The 18,237-nt window shown below is 48.4% G+C and overlaps 1 protein-coding gene across 1 annotated transcript in view; it reads left to right on the top strand.

Moving 5' to 3' along the window:
- The window catches only part of LOC146081224 (macrophage mannose receptor 1-like), a 351,156-nt gene that overhangs the window by 224,746 nt on the left and 108,173 nt on the right, over positions 1-18,237 (top strand). The window contains exon 20 of the mRNA XM_083189329.1: positions 17,059-17,201. Within this exon, the coding sequence (XP_083045455.1) occupies positions 17,059-17,201 (143 nt within the window). The remainder of the gene's footprint in view (positions 1-17,058; positions 17,202-18,237) is intronic.

The following is an 18,237-nucleotide window of genomic DNA, read 5'->3' as shown; positions in this document are numbered from 1 at the left end:
ACCTCCCAACTTCTGCGTTGGGGAAATAGGGACACTCGCGCGGCGAAGCTGCGCGAGCGTCCGAAAAGGGGTGGGGCGTATGCAAATGAGGGCGTGGCTTATGCTAATTAGCCGCAACCTCATTTTCATACGAGAATAGACGCTGTGCGCATGCGCACAGCATCTATTCTATTAGATTGGGGGGTCTCCCAACTGCCACCCCCCGCAGCGGGACAATGCCTGCCGCGGGTGGGACAGCGGGACAGGCAGGGCCGGCGCCACCACTAGGCAAACCTAGGCATTTGCCTAGGGCGCCGGCCACTGGAGGGCGGAAAATGCCGCCCGGGTACCTGTCCTACCTGCGCTGTCTATTTCAATCTGGCGGCGGAGGCAGCGGGGGTCCCTGCAGTCTATTAAAAATCAGGAGCGCTATCCGCCGGGCTATGCGGAAGCGCTTCTAGTGTGAAAACTCTGGCAGCACGGCGCACGCTGATCTCAGCCAATCAGCGTGCTGCCAGAGTTTTCACACTAGAAGCGCTTCCGCATAGCCCGGCGGATAGCGCTCGTGATTTTTAATAGACTGCAGGGACCCCCGCTGCCTCCGCCGCCAGATTGAAATAGACAGCGCCGGTAGGACAGGTACCACCCCACACCTCACACACACCACCCACCCCCCCACCCCCCCCCCCACCCCACCCCCCCCCCCGGCACCGGGGCGCCCCCAGCCCGACTCGCCTGGGGCGCTCCGGTGCCTTGCACCGGCCCTGGGGACAGGACCCGAAAATCGGGACTGTCCCGCTGTAATTGTGGGAGGTATGGGTTCTCACCTCGAGTCCTAAAGTGCCACCAACAGGACATGCTCTGTGGATCTTGTTAATTTAACAGGACAGTTGCTGGATCAATAAATAGGTATCCGGTCATTTGGTCTACAGCATGTTGGTCGACAATCATTAGGTCGACATGGTTCTATGATGACATGAGTCAAGGTCAACAGGTCACTAGGTTGACACAAGCATTAGGTCGACAGTCAAAAGGTCAACATGGGTTTTTTTACTGTTTTTTTGAGCCGACATGTCTGACAGGCGGTGTTTCATGCTCTACCATCCACTAGGGTGTGGTGGGAGAATAAAATAGTGTGCCGAGCACAGCGAGGCACCGCGCCCGAAGCATTGCGAGCAAAGCGAGGGGATGCAGTGCACTGGAAACCGTGTCCATGTCGACTGTGCCGATATTCGGTTAAAAAAACCTTTTGACTGTTGACCTAGACACTGTTGACCTATTGACCTGTCGACCTAAACCCATGTCGACCTTGTCCCATGTTGACCTAGAACCATGTTGACCTTTCCCCATGTCGACCTAACTTTGTCGACCAACATGCTGTAGACCAAACGATCTCAAGCCAACAATTATTGTACCGACTTCCACGGACACAAATCTTCTAAACATGTAAATATTGAGGGTTGAGGCTGAGAATCACTTCTATAGTATTGTTCTCAGTAGGTGATAAAGCCTCAATCAATGCAAAAATAAGTTCTGTAGCATTTATTTAAACATTTTTACTGTAAATGATCAGGGAAACAATGGGATGCTATTCTCCCAAGATGACCCTGTTTCTCTGTATTAAATATGTGCTGCTGTGGTAAATAGCAAGCCATCAGAATGTAATACAACAGTGCTACACCCAAGTGCTTATCATCAAAATAAGGCGTCTGTTGATTTATTGTGATTTACTTTTGATAACCATCTTTTGAGCTCGCTTATCACTAAAAATAAAGACACGGACACCACTGCATAAGTTTAACAAGTCATCATTATTTGTTAAATGGAATGACTTTTATGGTAAGGGATGGCAAGGAAAGCTCTAGCCAATTTGATAGATGGGCATACCCAAGTATTGTGCCGTAAATACCCGTAGCGTTTTCTTTTCCTTTTGTCTTCATGTCCTCTGATGTGGCAATAATCTCCATGGATGTGAATTTATATGCAAAAAATAAATACACCGTGAATACTCGTTTTCTTTGTACAACATCCACGCAGTGAAATAAATGTGAATTGTGAGCGTACCTCACTCACCAAACAAAAGAAAAGGATAAATGTATATAACTACAAGATGTCATACCCACTGTCACACCAGGGGACTGAGTCGACGAGACTGAGACCTCTGGTGGGGACCTGGACCGGTACCTGAACCGGGGAGGTTGGAGAGGACCCTTGCGCATAGAATGCGTGACAGTGCACCCGAAGCCAATGAACAGTCAGAGGTAAAATACAACCGAGTTTTATTTAGCAGATGGTTGTAATGGACAGGCAGTAAAGTATGCAGATGGAAATAATACAGTCTATGCAATAGCAATACTTTACAGCTTGATGAAGATGTGATGACGATGATGGAACATCGAATCCGGAGTATCGGATATGGAATGAAGACTGTGGGTCCGGAATGACGGACGGGAGATGAGACTGTGGGTCCGGAATGACGGACGGAAGCAGGAGATCCGGAATATCGGACTTAGTGATGGAACATCGATGGTGAGCGATGATGGAACATCGGAAGGACCAGAGTCCTGGAGCTAGGCTTGAGTGCTGGGCTGTAGAAGCAGGATCACAGGAGATGGAATAACCTGGAACTTCACAGGAGATGGAATGCCTGGAGTACACTGCAGCATAGAAGAAACAACACCAGCAGGAATACACTTGTATGGAAACAAGGACAACTGAAGCACTAGCAATGGTTCTGAGAGCTCCCTGCATACTTATACCCACTGGGTGGCCAGGATTGGCCGGGCAGGTATGACAGGGAGATCAGAACCAACAGGATTGGACAGTGCAAACATGTGACTGGGAAAAACATGGCAGCCCCCATGTCTGCTATGGCGGGAGAGAGTGTTTGTGCATGTCATGCTTGTGGCCAGGAGCAATGGCGGCGGACAGACGGATTGCCGTGCACTGAGTACTGTCACTGTGGGTCAGGAGAGCGGTGCGCCGCGCAGCCGCGGACTCAGCAGCGCTGAGAGGTCTGGAGGATGACAGCGGTGATGGCGCACGGCAGACAGGACGCCGGCAGGGATGACATCTGAACCGCAAGCTGAGCCTGCGGAGGCACTTAGCCGGTAAGATAGCCTGTCTCAGTACTCGGATCGTGACAGCACCCCCCCCTTTAAGGGTGGCCCCAGGACACCTTTTAGGCTTGCGGGGAAACTTGGAGTGGAACGCCCGGATGAGTCTGGGAGCATGGACATCGATGGCATTGGTCCATGATCGCTCTTTGGGGCCGTAACCCTTCCAATCGATCAGATATTGCAGACGACCATATCGGATGCGAGAGTCCAAGATTTTACTGACCTCATATTCAGTTCCACGCTGGGTGCAAACTTTAGGTGCCTTGGGGAGCTTGGAATGAAAGCGATTCAGAACCAGCGACTTGAGCAGGGAAATGTGGAATGTAGCTGGCACTTTCAAATAAGGCGGCAACTTGAGCTTGTAGGCCACAGGATTGACGACTCGCTCAACTGGAAAAGGACCTATATTTTGGGGAGCGAACTTCATTGATGGCACTCTCAATCGAAGATTCTTGGTTGACAACCAGACACGATCTCCTGGATGGAGGGCTGGCACAGCTCTGCGTTTCCTGTCGGCAAATTTTTTGTACCTGCTTGAAGCTTTCAGGAGTGAAGAACGGATAAGCTTCCAGGATTTGATGAATTGCCGGATGGTCGTGTCGACCGCTGGAACAGAGGACACAGGTTGCAGAGTGAAGTCAGGAACTCGAGGATGAAACCCATAGTTGGCAAGGAATGGAGTGACATTTGATGAAGAGTGATACTGGTTATTGTGGCAGAATTCTGCCCACGGAAGAAGTTGAGCCCAGTCATCTTGGGAAGAAGAGACATATGTGCGGAGGAATGCTTCAAGATCCTGATTTACCCTCTCAGTTTGGCCATTTGTTTGAGGGTGATAGGCAGTGGAAAACTTTAGCTTGATTTGAAGCAAGGAGCACAGGCTTCGCCAGAATTTGGTTACGAATTGGACCCCTCTATCTGAGATGATTTCAAGAGGCAGACCGTGAAGCTTGAATATCTCTTTAATGAAGAGCTGGGACAGCTTGGAAGCTGACGGAAGGCCGGTGAGGGGAACGAAGTGAGCCATCTTGGTGAACCGGTCAACAATCACCCAGATAGTAGTGAATTTGTCAGACTCTGGAAGATCAGTTACAAAGTCCATAGATATATGCGTCCAGGGACGATGTGGCACTGATAGTGGCATCAATTGCCCAGGAGGAGACTGACGACTGGTCTTGTGCTGGGCACATTTAGCACAAGAGGATACAAAGTCCTCTACATCCTGTTTGAGGGATGGCCACCAGTAGGACCTGGTGATAAACTCGTAAGTTTTCTGAATGCCTGCATGGCCAGCAAATTTTGAAGAATGCGCCCAACAAAGCAGCTTCTTTCTTAGGGCTGGCTTTACATATCTTTTCCCTGTAGGAGGCGTGAGATTTGTAACTCCCGTTGGGGAGAAGGCCACCGGATCAATAATAAAATGTTGACTCGTGGACTTTGACTCACTATCTTGCTCCCATGAGCGGGAAAGGGCATCAGCTTTTCGATTTTGTGTCCCCGGACAGAATGACAGCTTGAAAAAGGAACCTGGAAAAGAAAAGTGTCCATCTGGCTTGACGGGGGTTTAAACATTGAGCAGACTTGAGATACAGATGGTTCTTGTGGTCTGTGATAATGGTGATCTCATGGACAGCACCCTCTAAAAGATATGTCCATTCTTCTAATGCCAATTTGATGGCGAGGAGTTCTTGATCGCCGATGGCATAGTTAGACTCTGCAGGCAGGAACTTATGGGAGTAAAACCCACAGGGATGAAGACGTCCATCGGGCGCTTTCTGCGAGAGGACTGCCCCAACGCCCACGGAGGAGGCGTCGACCTCGAGAATAAAGGGCAAGGTGGTGTCAGGTTGCCTTAACACAGGAGCTGAAGTGAACCTCTGCTTTAACAGATGGAAGGCTTCGATGGCTTCTGCCGGCCACTTCGCTGGATTGGACCCTTTTCTTGCCAGGGCAGTGATGGGTGCCACAATAGAAGAGAAATTACGGATGAACTTTCTGTAATAATTGGCAAAGCCCAGGAAACGTTGAATACCTTTCAGCGTGGAGGGAATTGGCCAATCTTGAATCGCCTGCAATTTTCCTGGGTCCATTTGTAGACCAGAACCAGAGACAATGTACCCTAGGAAGGGTATAGACTTCACCTCGAAGACACACTTCTCCAGTTTGCAGTAGAGATGATTAGCTCGCAGCCGGGACAGAACCTCTTTGACCCAATAACGATGTTCTTCGATGTTATTGGCGTAGATTAAAATTTCATCGAGATATACGACAACATGTCGATACAGAATGTCCCGAAAAATCTCGTTGACATAGTGCTGGAATACGGCTGGGGCATTGCTGAGCCCGAAGGGCATGACGAGGTACTCATAGTGGCCGTCTCTGGTGTTAAACGCCGTCTTCCACTCGTCGCCCTCTCGTATGCGGATGAGATTGTATGCGCCCCTTAGGTCGAGTTTCGTGAAGATGGTTGCACCGCTGACATGGTCAAACAGCTCGGTAATGAGGGGCAACGGATATCTGTTCTTTATAGTGATGTCATTGAGGCCGCGATAATCAATGCAGGGACGTAGGCCTCCATCCTTCTTCTTCACGAAGAAGAATCCTGCACCAGCAGGAGAAGTTGAAGGACGGATGAATCCCTTTGCCAGATTTTCCTTGATGTAATTGGTCATGGCCTGAGTCTCTGGAAGAGAGAGGGGATAGGTTCTACCTCTCGGAGGTTCTTTGTCCGGGATAAGATCGATAGGGCAATCCCACGGTCTGTGAGGAGGTAGAATATCAGTGCCAGACTTGCTGAATACATCTGAGTACTTTCTGTAGGGAAGAGGCGGAAGGTCTGCTGCATCGGCTGAGGAATGACGAGCTGGGAGTACCTTTTGGAGACAGGTACTGGAGCAGGAAGGATCCCAGGAAAGGATTTCGGATGTCTTCCAATCAAGGCGAGGATTATGAAGACGGAGCCAGGGTAAACCCAGAACCAGAGCATGAGTGGCTCGGGGTAGTACCAGGAAGGACAAGAGTTCAGTGTGCAGGACTCCCACTCTAACTGTAAGTGGCAAAGTTCTGTGGGAGACTGTCGCATCAGGAATCCTACTGCCATCCACAGCAGTAAGGAAGACAGTCTTGGAAAGACTTTCAGTGGGCAACCCCCACTTGTGGACCAGTTCAGCAGTTACGAAGTTGCCAGCGGCACCGGAATCAAGAAGTGCAGAGACAGTCTTGAAATGCTGACCAACTTGTAGGGAAACTGGAAGTACACAATCAGTTGCAGATGGAGAGGACTTAATTACTCCTAGCCTACCCTCTCCTTGACGGGCTAGGAGGAGGAGTTTTCCTGACGCTTTGGGCATGCAGAGATTTGATGTGCTGGGTCAGCACAATACAGACAGCTGTGCCAATCGACGACGTCGACGTTCTCCTGGAGACAAACGGAAGCGATTTATCTCCATTGGTTCTTCTTTGGAATGGACCACTGGGGTGGCAGGTAAAGAAGGCGATGGAGTTGGCACTTTAACTGGAGCACTCTTGTTACGTTCTACAGCCCTTTCACGGAAGCGTAGGTCCACTTTAATGCATAACGAGATAAGGTCATCTAGACCAGATGGTAAGTCTCTGGTAGCGAGTTCATACTTAATACGGTCGGATAGACCATGCCAAAAAGCTGCATATAAGGCCCCATCACACCAGGAGAGTTCAGACGCCAGAATCTGGAATTGGACCAGATATTGCCTGACGGAGCAGGGTCCCTGTCTGAGACGGAGGACTTCAGTGGAGGCAGATGCTGATCGCCCAGGCTCATCAAAGATGCGCCGGAATGTTGACACAAAGTTCTTGTAGTTAGACAAGATGGCATCAGATTTTTCCCATAAAGGTGACGCCCATTCTAACACTGCTCCACACAGGAGGGAGATGATGTAGGCGATCTTGACCCTTTCAGTAGGGAAGTTACTGGGTTGCAGCTCAAAATGAATCTCGCACTGATTGAGAAAACCTCGGCAGGTCTTGGGGTTCCCATCATACTTAGTGGGGACAGACAGATGAAGGCGAGGTGCAGCAGCCAATACAGGAGGATGAACTGGACTTGGAAGTTCACTGACAGGCTCAGGGCCACTGAGAGTGGTCTGTAGTTTATCCAGCCGGGAAGACAGATCTTGGAGACAATGAATCACTTGGCTCTGCGCAGCTTCTTGCTGATCCAAGCGAACAGCCAGTTGCTGTACAGGGCTGGATGGTGATGCTTGGCTTGCGGCTGGATCCATTAGGCTAGTGCTTACTGTCACACCAGGGGCGAAATGTAATAGGGTGCGTTTTTTTTTTTTTTTGCGATTTTTCCCGCAAAATATGCGGTTTTCGCCCATTTCCCGAAAATCGCATATTTTATAGGGTGCGATTTGCGGGAAAAATCGCATTTTTTAAAGGTGCGATTTTTAGTTAGACTAAAAATCGCATCCAGATGTTTTCCCATTAAAAAGGATAGAAGTCGCATATTTAATGGGTTGCGATTTTTAGTAAAGCTTACTAAAAATCGCAAAAAAAATAGACCAGGTTCTGCCTGGCGCTTTTATCAGAAACATGCACAGATCATTGAGATCTGTGCATGGTTCTGTTGTAAAAAAATAGTTAAAACAAAAAAAAAGAAAAAAAACGGCGTGCGGTCCCCCCTCCTAAGCATAACCAGCCCCTGGCTTAAAAAGCCGGTGCTGGTATAATAAAATCAAAGGAACAATCAAGTTGGGGTTCCCTGGATTTTATAAAACCAGCACCATTAACCCCCTGGCTGGTCAGCATGGGCAGGGGTCCTGGGGAAGTGGGGACCCCCCCAATGAAGGGGTCCCCCCCCCCTCCAGGACTTACCAGCCCATGCTGATAGTCCGGGGCTGTCCTCCATGCCCCTGGGCTGTGGGCATGGAGCTGATGATTTGTGTAAAAAAAAGAATGAAAACTATTGTTTTACACTGGCGAACTATGAGTCCCAGCAAGCCTACCCCGCATGCTGGGACTTGGGGAACCACAAGTCCCAGCATGCGGGGCATTAAAGGGCCCGCTGGCACTTGTAGTTCTGCAGTGAAAACAATAGTGCACAAAATCACACTGACACCCTGTAAAATAAAACTTTAATACACACAAAACACACACACACTGATACTTACCTACCTTGAGCCCGTAGGTCGGTCCCTGGATTCTGGGTCCGGGCTCCAGGGCAGAAGAGTCCGGTTCCGGGGCCTTGGTCCTGGTTCCGGGGCTGGTCCTGGGGTTCCGGGGCTCCTGGCGTGAAGAATCCGGGGTCCGGGATCCGTGGTAGTCCCCAGGGGTACCTAAGGAGGCAAATCCTACTCACCTGCTCCCCGGCGGCGACCTCCGGTGACAGCGCTGCTCCCGACTGGTACCCGGCTTGAAGGACTTTGCCCGGCGCTGAGATGTTTCCTCTTCGCCGTCTCTGAACAGAATGATTTCTCGGCCAATCAGGAGCCGAGAAAGTCGGCTCCTGATTGGCCAGAAATCATTCTGAATACAGACGCCGACGAAGTAACATCTCTGCTCAGGACCAAGGCCCCGGAACCGGACTCTTCTGCCCTGGAGCCCCGGAGCCCGGACCCAGGATCCAGGGACCGACCTACGGGCTCAAGGTAGGTAAGTATCAGTGTGTGTGTGTTTTGTGTGTATTAAAGTTTTATTTTACAGGGTGTCAGTGTGATTTTGTGCACTATTTTTTTCACTGCAGAACTACAAGTGCCAGCGGGCCCTTTAATGCCCCGCATGCTGGGACTTGTGGTTCCCCAAGTCCCAGCATGTGGGGTAGGCTTGCTGGGACTCATAGTTCGCCAGTGTAAAACAATAGTTTTCATTCTTTTTTATACACAAATCATCAGCTCCATGCCCACAGCCCAGGGGCATGGAGGACAGCCCCGGACTATCAGCATGGGCTGGTAAGTCCTGGAGGGGGGGGACCCCTTCATTGGGGGGGTCCCCACTTCCCCAGGACCCCTGCCCATGCTGACCAGCCAGGGGGTTAATGCTTTGGCCGCGGGAGCTTATATAATAAGTTTCCCCCGGCTGTGGCATTACCCTGCTGGCTGGTTGTGTCCGGTGCTGGTTCTTAAAATACGGGGGACCCCTAGTCATTTTGTCCCCCGTATTTTGGGAACCAGCGCCGGACCTTGAGCCTGGTGCTGGTTTTATAAAATCCAGGGAACCCCAACTTGATTGTTCCTTTGATTTTATTATACCAGCACCGGATTTTTGAGCCCGGGGCTGGTTATGCTTAGGGGGGAAACCGCACGCCGTTTTTTTTTTTTTTTTTTGACAACCAAAATCGCATATATGAAAATGTGCACATTTTCAGGACTGAAAATGCGCACATTTTCATGACTAAAAATCGACCTAAATCGCGGCAAAACACATTTTTTGCCGCTAATTCGCATCTCATTACATATGCGAATTAGCGTCAAAAAATGCGATTTTTAAAGGTGCGATTTCTGGCGAGTTTGGAACTCGTCCAAAAATCGCAGCCTATTACATTTCGCCCCAGGGGTCTGAGTCGACGTTACCTGAACCGGGGAGGTTGGAGAGGACCCTTGCGCATAGAATGCGTGACAGTGCACCCGAAGCCAATGAACAGTCAGAGGTAAAATACAACCGAGTTTTATTTAGCAGATGGTTGTAATGGACAGGCAGTAAAGTATGTAGATGGAAATAATACAGTCTATGCAATAGCAATACTTTACAGCTGGATGAAGATGTGATGATGGAACATCGAATCCGGAATATCGGATATGGAATGAAGACTGTGGGTCCGGAATGACGGACGGGAGATGAGACTGTGGGTCCGGAATGACGGACGGAAGCAGGAGATCCAGAATATCAAACTTAGCGATGGAACATCGATGGTGAGCGATGATGGAACATCGGAAGGACCAGAGTCCTGGAGCTAGGCTTGAGTGCTGGGCTGTAGAAGCAGGATCACAGGAGATGGAATAACCTGGAACTTCACAGGAGATGGAATGCCTGGAGTACACTGCAGCATAGGAGAAACAACACCAGCAGGAATACACTTGTTTGGGAACAAGGACAGCTGAACACACACTGGAGACAACTGAAGCACTTGCAATGGTTCTGAGAGCTCCCTGCATACTTATACCCACTGGGTGGCCAGGATTGGCCGGGCAGGTATGACAGGGAGATCAGAACCAACAGGATTGGACAGTGCAAACATGTGACTGGGAAAAACATGGCAGCCCCCATGTCTGCTATGGCGGGAAAGAGTGTTTGTGCACGCCATGCTTGTGGCCAGGAGCAATGGTGGCGGACAGACGGATTGCCGTGCACTGAGTACTGTCACTGTGGGTCAGGAGAGCGGTGCGCCGCGCAGCCGCGGACTCAGCAGCGCTGAGAGGACTGGAGGATGACAGCGGTGATGGCGCACGGCAGACAGGACGCCAGCAGGGATGACATCTGAACCGCAAGCTGAGCCTGCGGAGGCACTTAGCCGGTAAGATAGCCTGTCTCAGTACTCGGATCGTGACACCCAACCTACAGTGCACAATGGATTTTTCAAACATATAGCGGTTTCTTTGTGACTGGATAACTCGGTACTTATGTAATATCTGGGCTCTATATAAAATCAACTCCATGCGTAGTTGGATAGTAGGGGTATGAAAAAATGGGGTGCATTTAACATGGGAGCCCAGATAATACATAAGTACCGATAACTCTTCTCAACAGGTAAGTATGTAGATGTACTCCATAATTTGAAAGTGTGATCCGTGAAAAAATAAATAAAACAACCAATGTGGGGTATTATTAAAAAAATGTGACAATATAAGCATAGAAATCTATAGGCTACATAAAAGTTGTGGGTGCATACCTAACTCACCATGTATGGTAAGAGGCAAACACCAATAATGGTTACTTTTTTTAATGAAAAAATAGTGGGTGAACCCAACTTACGATAAGACAAGATATTTCACCCATGTAGCGGTTTCTTTTAAAGTCCCAATGTGTGTTCTATGCTGGAGACATTTTTACTCTTCCTCTCCCAGGTGATTATGTCACAATATTTTGCAGAGTGAAAAAGGAAATATACGCTACTTTAAGTGGACTTTCATTGATGCTCTATAAGTCTATAAGAATGCTATAAGAATACTTTAAGATCTATTAATCACCTTAAAGTGAGTCATTATTTACTGAGGGCACCCAATATAGCCCAGCTCCCCCTGGGCCCCACCGCCTCGCGCCCCCCCCCCCCCCCGTTCCGATCCCATTCGCCACCTCCCGCTCCCCCCCTAACCCTGCCCGTCTCCCTGAAGTGGAGACGGGCAGGGTTCCCATCCACCGCTGCACGGTAACTGGGACGCGCATGTGTGTGGGACACTCACGCGTCCCAGTCAGATGGAGCACCGGCGTGCCAGCAGGGGAAGTCTGGCGAGCCCCGGAGCTGAGCGACAGGCGCTCCATCTGTATAGATATAGATGGTTGTACTGAAACTCACTTCTTGAGTGAAGGTTCAACACATGTAGTGGTATCTACCAATCAAATCTATGCACAATCAGGGTCAATCTAGTTGGCTCGCTAGATGCATAAACATCCATTTGCAGGGTAGATTGCAGGTCTGAAATCATTTTATGGTCTGCAACCATCAAATTATTTCTACCCTGCTCACAAATCTAAGTCAGTCCTGGTCCGAGAACTGGGTGGGTGGCTGACGTCCTGTGGCATCATCCCCCGGAAGGCAGACGCACACCTGCATTCGCATGGGGATGCCCAGCATTTTCCTGGACACATCCAGCATTTTCGTAGTATTCGCATGTGAACGCCTCCTGCCAGGCCTCCAACCCCCCCTCCATGTGAGTGCCATGCTGACTATGGAATTTGGCGAAGGTGCAAGCAACATATAAGAATATGCATGTGCATAGCTTAAACATTGGTCACCCATGTGAACACGCCAGGTACCAAATCAACTAGAATGAGGGCCAATGTCTGAGCATACAATGCGAACCTTAAGCCACCTACAGTATCACGCAAATGAGACAAATCGACTGTACTTTAAACTGCAATTACAGGCCGATACCTTTAGCCTAATCAATGTCATTACCCCCTGACATGTATGAGATAAATATGTCTGGTTGGCCAAGCATCGCACCCTAGTAATCACATTAAACCAGACCACCGTAAACCCCTAACGCTAAACCACCTAACTCTCTGAACCCGCAGCAATTCTGAGGCCTGTACGGTCAAGTGGTGAGGTTCTGCATCAAAAAATGTAAGAGTGGCCAACCAACCATACCTGTGAAGAGGAAAATTTAGGAGCTGAAAAAGAAATACAAATTCATTTTTAGATAAATGAAAAACTTAACAAAGGTAGAGATAAAATGTTTGTAACTGAGGCTTTAAAAAACCTCCGGTGAACTTGTAGGACAGCCAATTGTAATTAGTTGACTTTTCAGAGGAAAAGTTTTAAAAATCCATTCACAACCCAATTTTGGAATGCTAGTCATTCCCAAATCTGACCTTATAGTGCAAAACTCTGCAGCCAGTTTCACTTTAATCAACATTTAAAAGCCCTGACACATCTGATACATCTTGGAATGGGCAATTTTACACAAAATCAACCATGTCAACCATGAAGACCAAGTCATCAAACAGCAGACCCGAATCAGTTGAAGTTTTAATAGCTACCACTAGTTTGCTAATACGGAAGTCACCAAAAACTGCAAAGGAAATTGGCAAGTGAAGCCTCCAACTTATTTCCAGCAACAACTCTTGCAACAACTGCTGATCAATGGGCCTGTGCGAATCACCTGCAGTGGGCCTCTCCTTGGCCCACCCATTCAATCTCATATCTAGGATGAAAGACTTTGTGGAATCTACCCTGCCCAGTAAACTATAGTGGAAGGGGATCCCTGCAAGGGCCTTACCCGTAGTGGCTCTAGATCTACCCTGACAGTAATGGCCCCAAACAAAACCCATAAAGCCATCCTCAACCAACTTATCAGAACTTATGCAAGTAGACTCAGAGTCCCAATCATACCAAGCAACAGAGTAGGCTCAAGCGGTTGAAGGTGCCAATGATTTCAAAGCAAAATCCCTCAGGCTGCTCTACAATCTGACAGAAAAAAGGTGGACATGTTAGGCCCAGGACACTGGCTTATGCATAGCCAGTGTCACTGCCAGCATAGCCCTAGGCATAGGCATACTAGGCAATTGCCTAGGGTGGCAGCCTATGCCTAGGGGTGGCAGCCAGGGCAGAGCATTACTGGCGCTGCCGGAAGTGGCTGGGTGACAGCAGCCGTCAGCTGGGAAGAAAGAATCCACCACACAAGACTCTTCTGACTGCCACCCACCACGGAGAGGGAGAGAAGCACAGGAGTTGGATACAGATACAGACTCACACTCACAGTGCCGGACACATGACTGACACAGCCCACACGCAGTCAGCTTACAGTGGCCCGTGACTCCCATTCACAACTTCCAGGACCTGCGTTTGAAGTATGTAACCTCTGTCTCTGCTCCCTTTCTTTTTCACTCACTGTCAATAGACTCTGTGTACGGGTGTCATTTAGATTTAGTGCAGCGGCAGTAGGGGCATAGGTACTACACCAAATGTGTAGAGGGCTATTCTGCTTAGGGAAATCGCATCGCATCGCATGCCATTTTAGTGTCCCCAGGCCATCTCATCACATGGCATCGCACCTCCCGAAAAATCGCATGCAATTTTTTTGATTGCATGCGATTTTTTGATCGCATGTGATTCTATGGGGTGCCATGCCAGACACTTGGATGGCATGCAATTATGTTTGACCCCCCCACTATCCATGCCAACCCGAAGCGTGGCGAGGGGCAGTGGAACTCGTCTGTCCGACCTTTTCATTCCCCCACTATCCACGTCAGCGTGGAGTTGATTTTCTATAGTGTGGCGAGCGCAGTGAGCCACCGAGCCCAGCGAGGGGATGCAGATTACTTTACATGGATTGGACGCGTTCCGCCGCCGCTCGCCACACTTTGGGTTGGCGTGGATAGTGGGGGGTCATTCAAACATAACTGCATGCCATCCAAGTATCTGGCATGGCATGGCACCCCATAAAATCGCAAGCGATCAAAAAATCGCAATTGGCTGAAACCTGCACCGATCAGTCAGATCCATGCAGGCTTTTCTATGTAAAAAATTTTTCGAGAGGTGCGATGCCATGCGATGAGATGGCCTGGGGACATGAGCAATGAATAAATTAACTTTAAAAAAATTGCATCGCATGCCGCTATAATGGCCCATGTGATGCGATGCGATTTCCCTACAGTGCCGCACGTAGGGATTCTGGGAGCCATGATAATACACAAGTACCGGGGCATACTTGAGAAAATGCTCTGTTTCTGGACTTACCTGGTAATGTATGATTGCCATCACCTGTGGGGAGCTAGGTAAAGGTGTTTCACCACAGGAGATGGCAATCATACATTACCAGGGAAGTCCAGGAGCAGAGCATTTTCTCCCGCATGGAGAGGGTCAGGTAGGCAAGTATGAGTAGGGGTTGTCTTGCTGGAAACAGAATGTCTGCAAAATACAAATCAGCAGAGACAGACACTTAACCCCTGCTGCACCTGGCTGTGGACATGATGACTATTGGGACCTTATTCAGGTCCGTGCATACGGACCCCTTCGTTCACAAAGGGTTCAATGTTTTGCATATGAAAATGCACAGGGTCATTTCTGGTCATGTGCAGACGCTGGGTGTGTGCACCCACAGCGAACAAACTGTTAGCTGGGTGCACGCACCCATCCCATCCTTGGGGGCGGAGGGAATGCCCAGGGTTTCATGGGAATTCCCACGAGAATTCTGGGCGTTCTCATGCTAATGGGCCGAAGACGTGTGCATGTGGTGGCCAGCACCAGTTGTCAGCTGCCCGCCCACTTCCCCCCGAGCGTCCACGCATATATAAGTGACTTCAGAGTCACCGCCGACCATCGAATGATGTGGGCGGATGGATCCCACAAGGCTGCGAATGGATGTCCCTGCGAATGGTGGGCCGGCGTACCACCATTTGCATTGCAGGGTTTGGTGGACTCGCAAGGCTTCGAATTCGCAGCCTTGGTAGCATCTGCAACAAAAATCTTGCCTAGGGCATCGAATTGGATAAGGCCGGCTCTGGGCTCCTGAGACTAACTCGCAAAACTTCCAGAAATAAAAACAGAATCATTCACAATGCGCAATACCATTGTCAACCTGGCCACGTGTTGAGAAGTAAATGTAAAAACGCAAAAATTGCAGGACCAGAAACCACAAAAGCCATAAAGCCTGGTGGGAAGAGAACTGTTTACTGTTGGTGACTTGAACTACCCCCAGATTATCGCACCAGAAAATGGTCGTCTGGTAGCCAACCTAACCGACCACCATTCTACAGCCACAAAAACTGCGAACAATTCAAGAGCAAGTTCACTGTGAAACCCCAGAAAACCAGGCCTGGGCACAAAAAAAAATTCACCTTGGAAAAAGGCACCAAAACGGGCTGTGGCTGGAATGGCATGGCGGGGGGGGGGGGGGGGGGGCAGGAAACCTGGTGCTGGGCAAAGTGACAGTGGGCGAGATGTACTAAGCCTTGAAAAGTGCTAAAATGAAGAGTGATAAACCACCAACCAATCAGATCCTACCTGTCATTTTTCAAGCTGATTGAGGAGCTGATTGGCTGGTGGTTTATCACTCTATCACTATTCTAGCTTAGTACATCTGACCCAGTGTGAGTATGGGAAGCACTGCCTGAAATAGAAGATAACCATGGACCTAGCGCAAAACTATTAGCCGACCACCTGGAAGGGTATGGACCCCCTTACAGTGACATGGGGTAAGGGGTTGCTGATGAAGGGGGGCTGCATCACAGAAAAAGAGGCATTGCCAAACTGCAAAGACCCCATATAATATGTGTGCTGCCCTAAAGCCTGCCACATGGCAATCATACATTACCAGGGAAGTCCAGGAACAGAGCATTTTCTCACTGAAGGAGAGGGTCAGCTGGGAAATCCTGAGTTACCTCCCCTAATTCACCTGATAGGCTAAGCTACCTAACTACCAAACCCTGCAAGGTAACTGTTCTGCCTAGCAACAGTTCTACTTTTCAGCCAATCACAAAAAAACAAAGACTCTAATATAGCTTTGTGCCTCTGCAGCCCTTGCTTAATCTAATCTGTTGCCTACAGATTTTGAAAAGGTAAGTCCGAAGGTAACATCCCCTTGCATGTGGCCATAGGGAAGATAATTCATTAGATGGTCGCTAACCATTTAATGATTTTTCTCCCCTTTGGAAATAAAAGTCTAAACGGACTTTTATTTCCACCGCAGATCGCCGAATATGGGGCGGGCGATGATGTCATGTGACATCAACCACCTGAACTACGCAGGCATCAGCCTTCCTGAGATCCCAGGGGAACTCCCATCATTTTCATGTGGACACTCATAAAACCGCTGGGTGTTCCCCTTATATTGCCTCCCCTTAATGCAGGCATGTCCAACCTGCAGACCTCCAGCTGTTGTGAAACTACAGATCCCAGCATGCCTTGCCATAGTTTCAGCATTACCTATTAGCAGAATTGTGGCAAGGCATGATGGGACTTGTACATTCACATCAGCTGGAGGGCCGCAGGTTGGACAAGCCAGCCTTAATGCGTCTCACAGGAATACTGAACATGCGGATTTTGGCACATGCGCAGACTACCACCCCCACCATCAAAAATGGGGCAAAATTCTGTCTGAAGCGGCCCCTAAATTGTGGATTATTCCACAGCATAAACCTCTAATTATGCTACATTGGGACTACCACTGGTCCGATCTCTCCAACCTCCTCACCTTACGAAAGACATCAAATATTTGTTCAGCTTTAACAATTTCTAGTAAAATGCTATTTTTAATTGACTTTAATACGGTATATTGTGTAATTCATCTTTACTAAAATTATATTTCCCCATTTTCAATTAAAGGAAATTGGAAGGATATAAACTGTGGTCATCCAAATGCATTTATCTGTGAAAGAAGAAACAGTTCCATCAATGTAACATTTGCACCAACTGCACCTGCACCAGATGGTGGGTGCCCATCAGACTGGCTCTCATTTGGAAAACAGGTAATTTTCTTCTACTACTATACTATTACTTTTTTGTGTGATGTAGCGAAAAGGACATAGGGGTTTATTCTAGTTCATTCTTTCTGACAAAATCCTTCTTAGATGGACAAAACCATGTGCACTGCAGGGGGGCAGATGTAACATGTGCAGATAGAATTAGATTTGGGTGAGTTATTTTGTTTCTGTGCAGGGAAAATACGGACTGCTTTATTTTACACTGCAATATAGATCTCACTTTGAAGAAAAACCCCACCCAAATCTAATTCTCTCTGCACAAGTTACATCTGCCCCACCCGCAGTGCACATGGTTTTGTCCACCTAAGAAGGATTTTGTCAGAAAGAATGAACTAGAATAACCCCCATAGTTATTTGGGGTTGTATATATTAAGGCGTTTAATAGTGCATGTCCATCTTGGTTACAGTCACACCAAACACCCCCTTTGGCACGTCAGGTCGCATGAGAATCTTCTAGAATCAAGCATCTTTTTTTAGATGAAAATATATTAGTTACAATGCAAATATGATGCACAATAAGACTTCTACTTAATTCAATATATGAAACTTGTATTTCACTGTGTGCCTGAGTCTCTTACAGAAATTTACGAAGATCAAATGGGAATGAAAGTACCCATTTGTGGCCGAGATTCGCACACTGGCAAGTTTCTGCTTTGAATTTAAGAGGATCAACAAATTTACAACCATTTGTATGAGCGAATTCATCCACGAATCGACGGCAAAATACAAAACATAAATGCGGCAAAATTTGCACTTGTGTTTTGCTCAAGCACCCAAAGGATCATACAGATAGTGGTAGATGCTCAAATTAGTTCAGTAAACTTTTCAGGTGCATGCAAGGGAGGGGTTAATACTTAGTAAGTAACAAGACATTGGTTCCCCCGGCACACTGAATAGTTTTAGCAACCAATCTTGAACACTACATGATAATAGAATTCAGAGATATTGGTTACATATACCTGCGCAGGTGTATAATATGCCCCCAAGCCGCGTCAAGGCTTCTCTGTATATTGGGGGTCCC

This window comes from Crinia signifera, chromosome 5 (assembly GCF_055691185.1).
Source record: "Crinia signifera chromosome 5, ASM5569118v1, whole genome shotgun sequence".
Classification (NCBI taxonomy): domain Eukaryota; kingdom Metazoa; phylum Chordata; class Amphibia; order Anura; family Myobatrachidae; genus Crinia; species Crinia signifera.
Note: the sequence above shows the minus strand (reverse complement) of the source record. Positions and strands in the feature narration are given on the sequence as shown.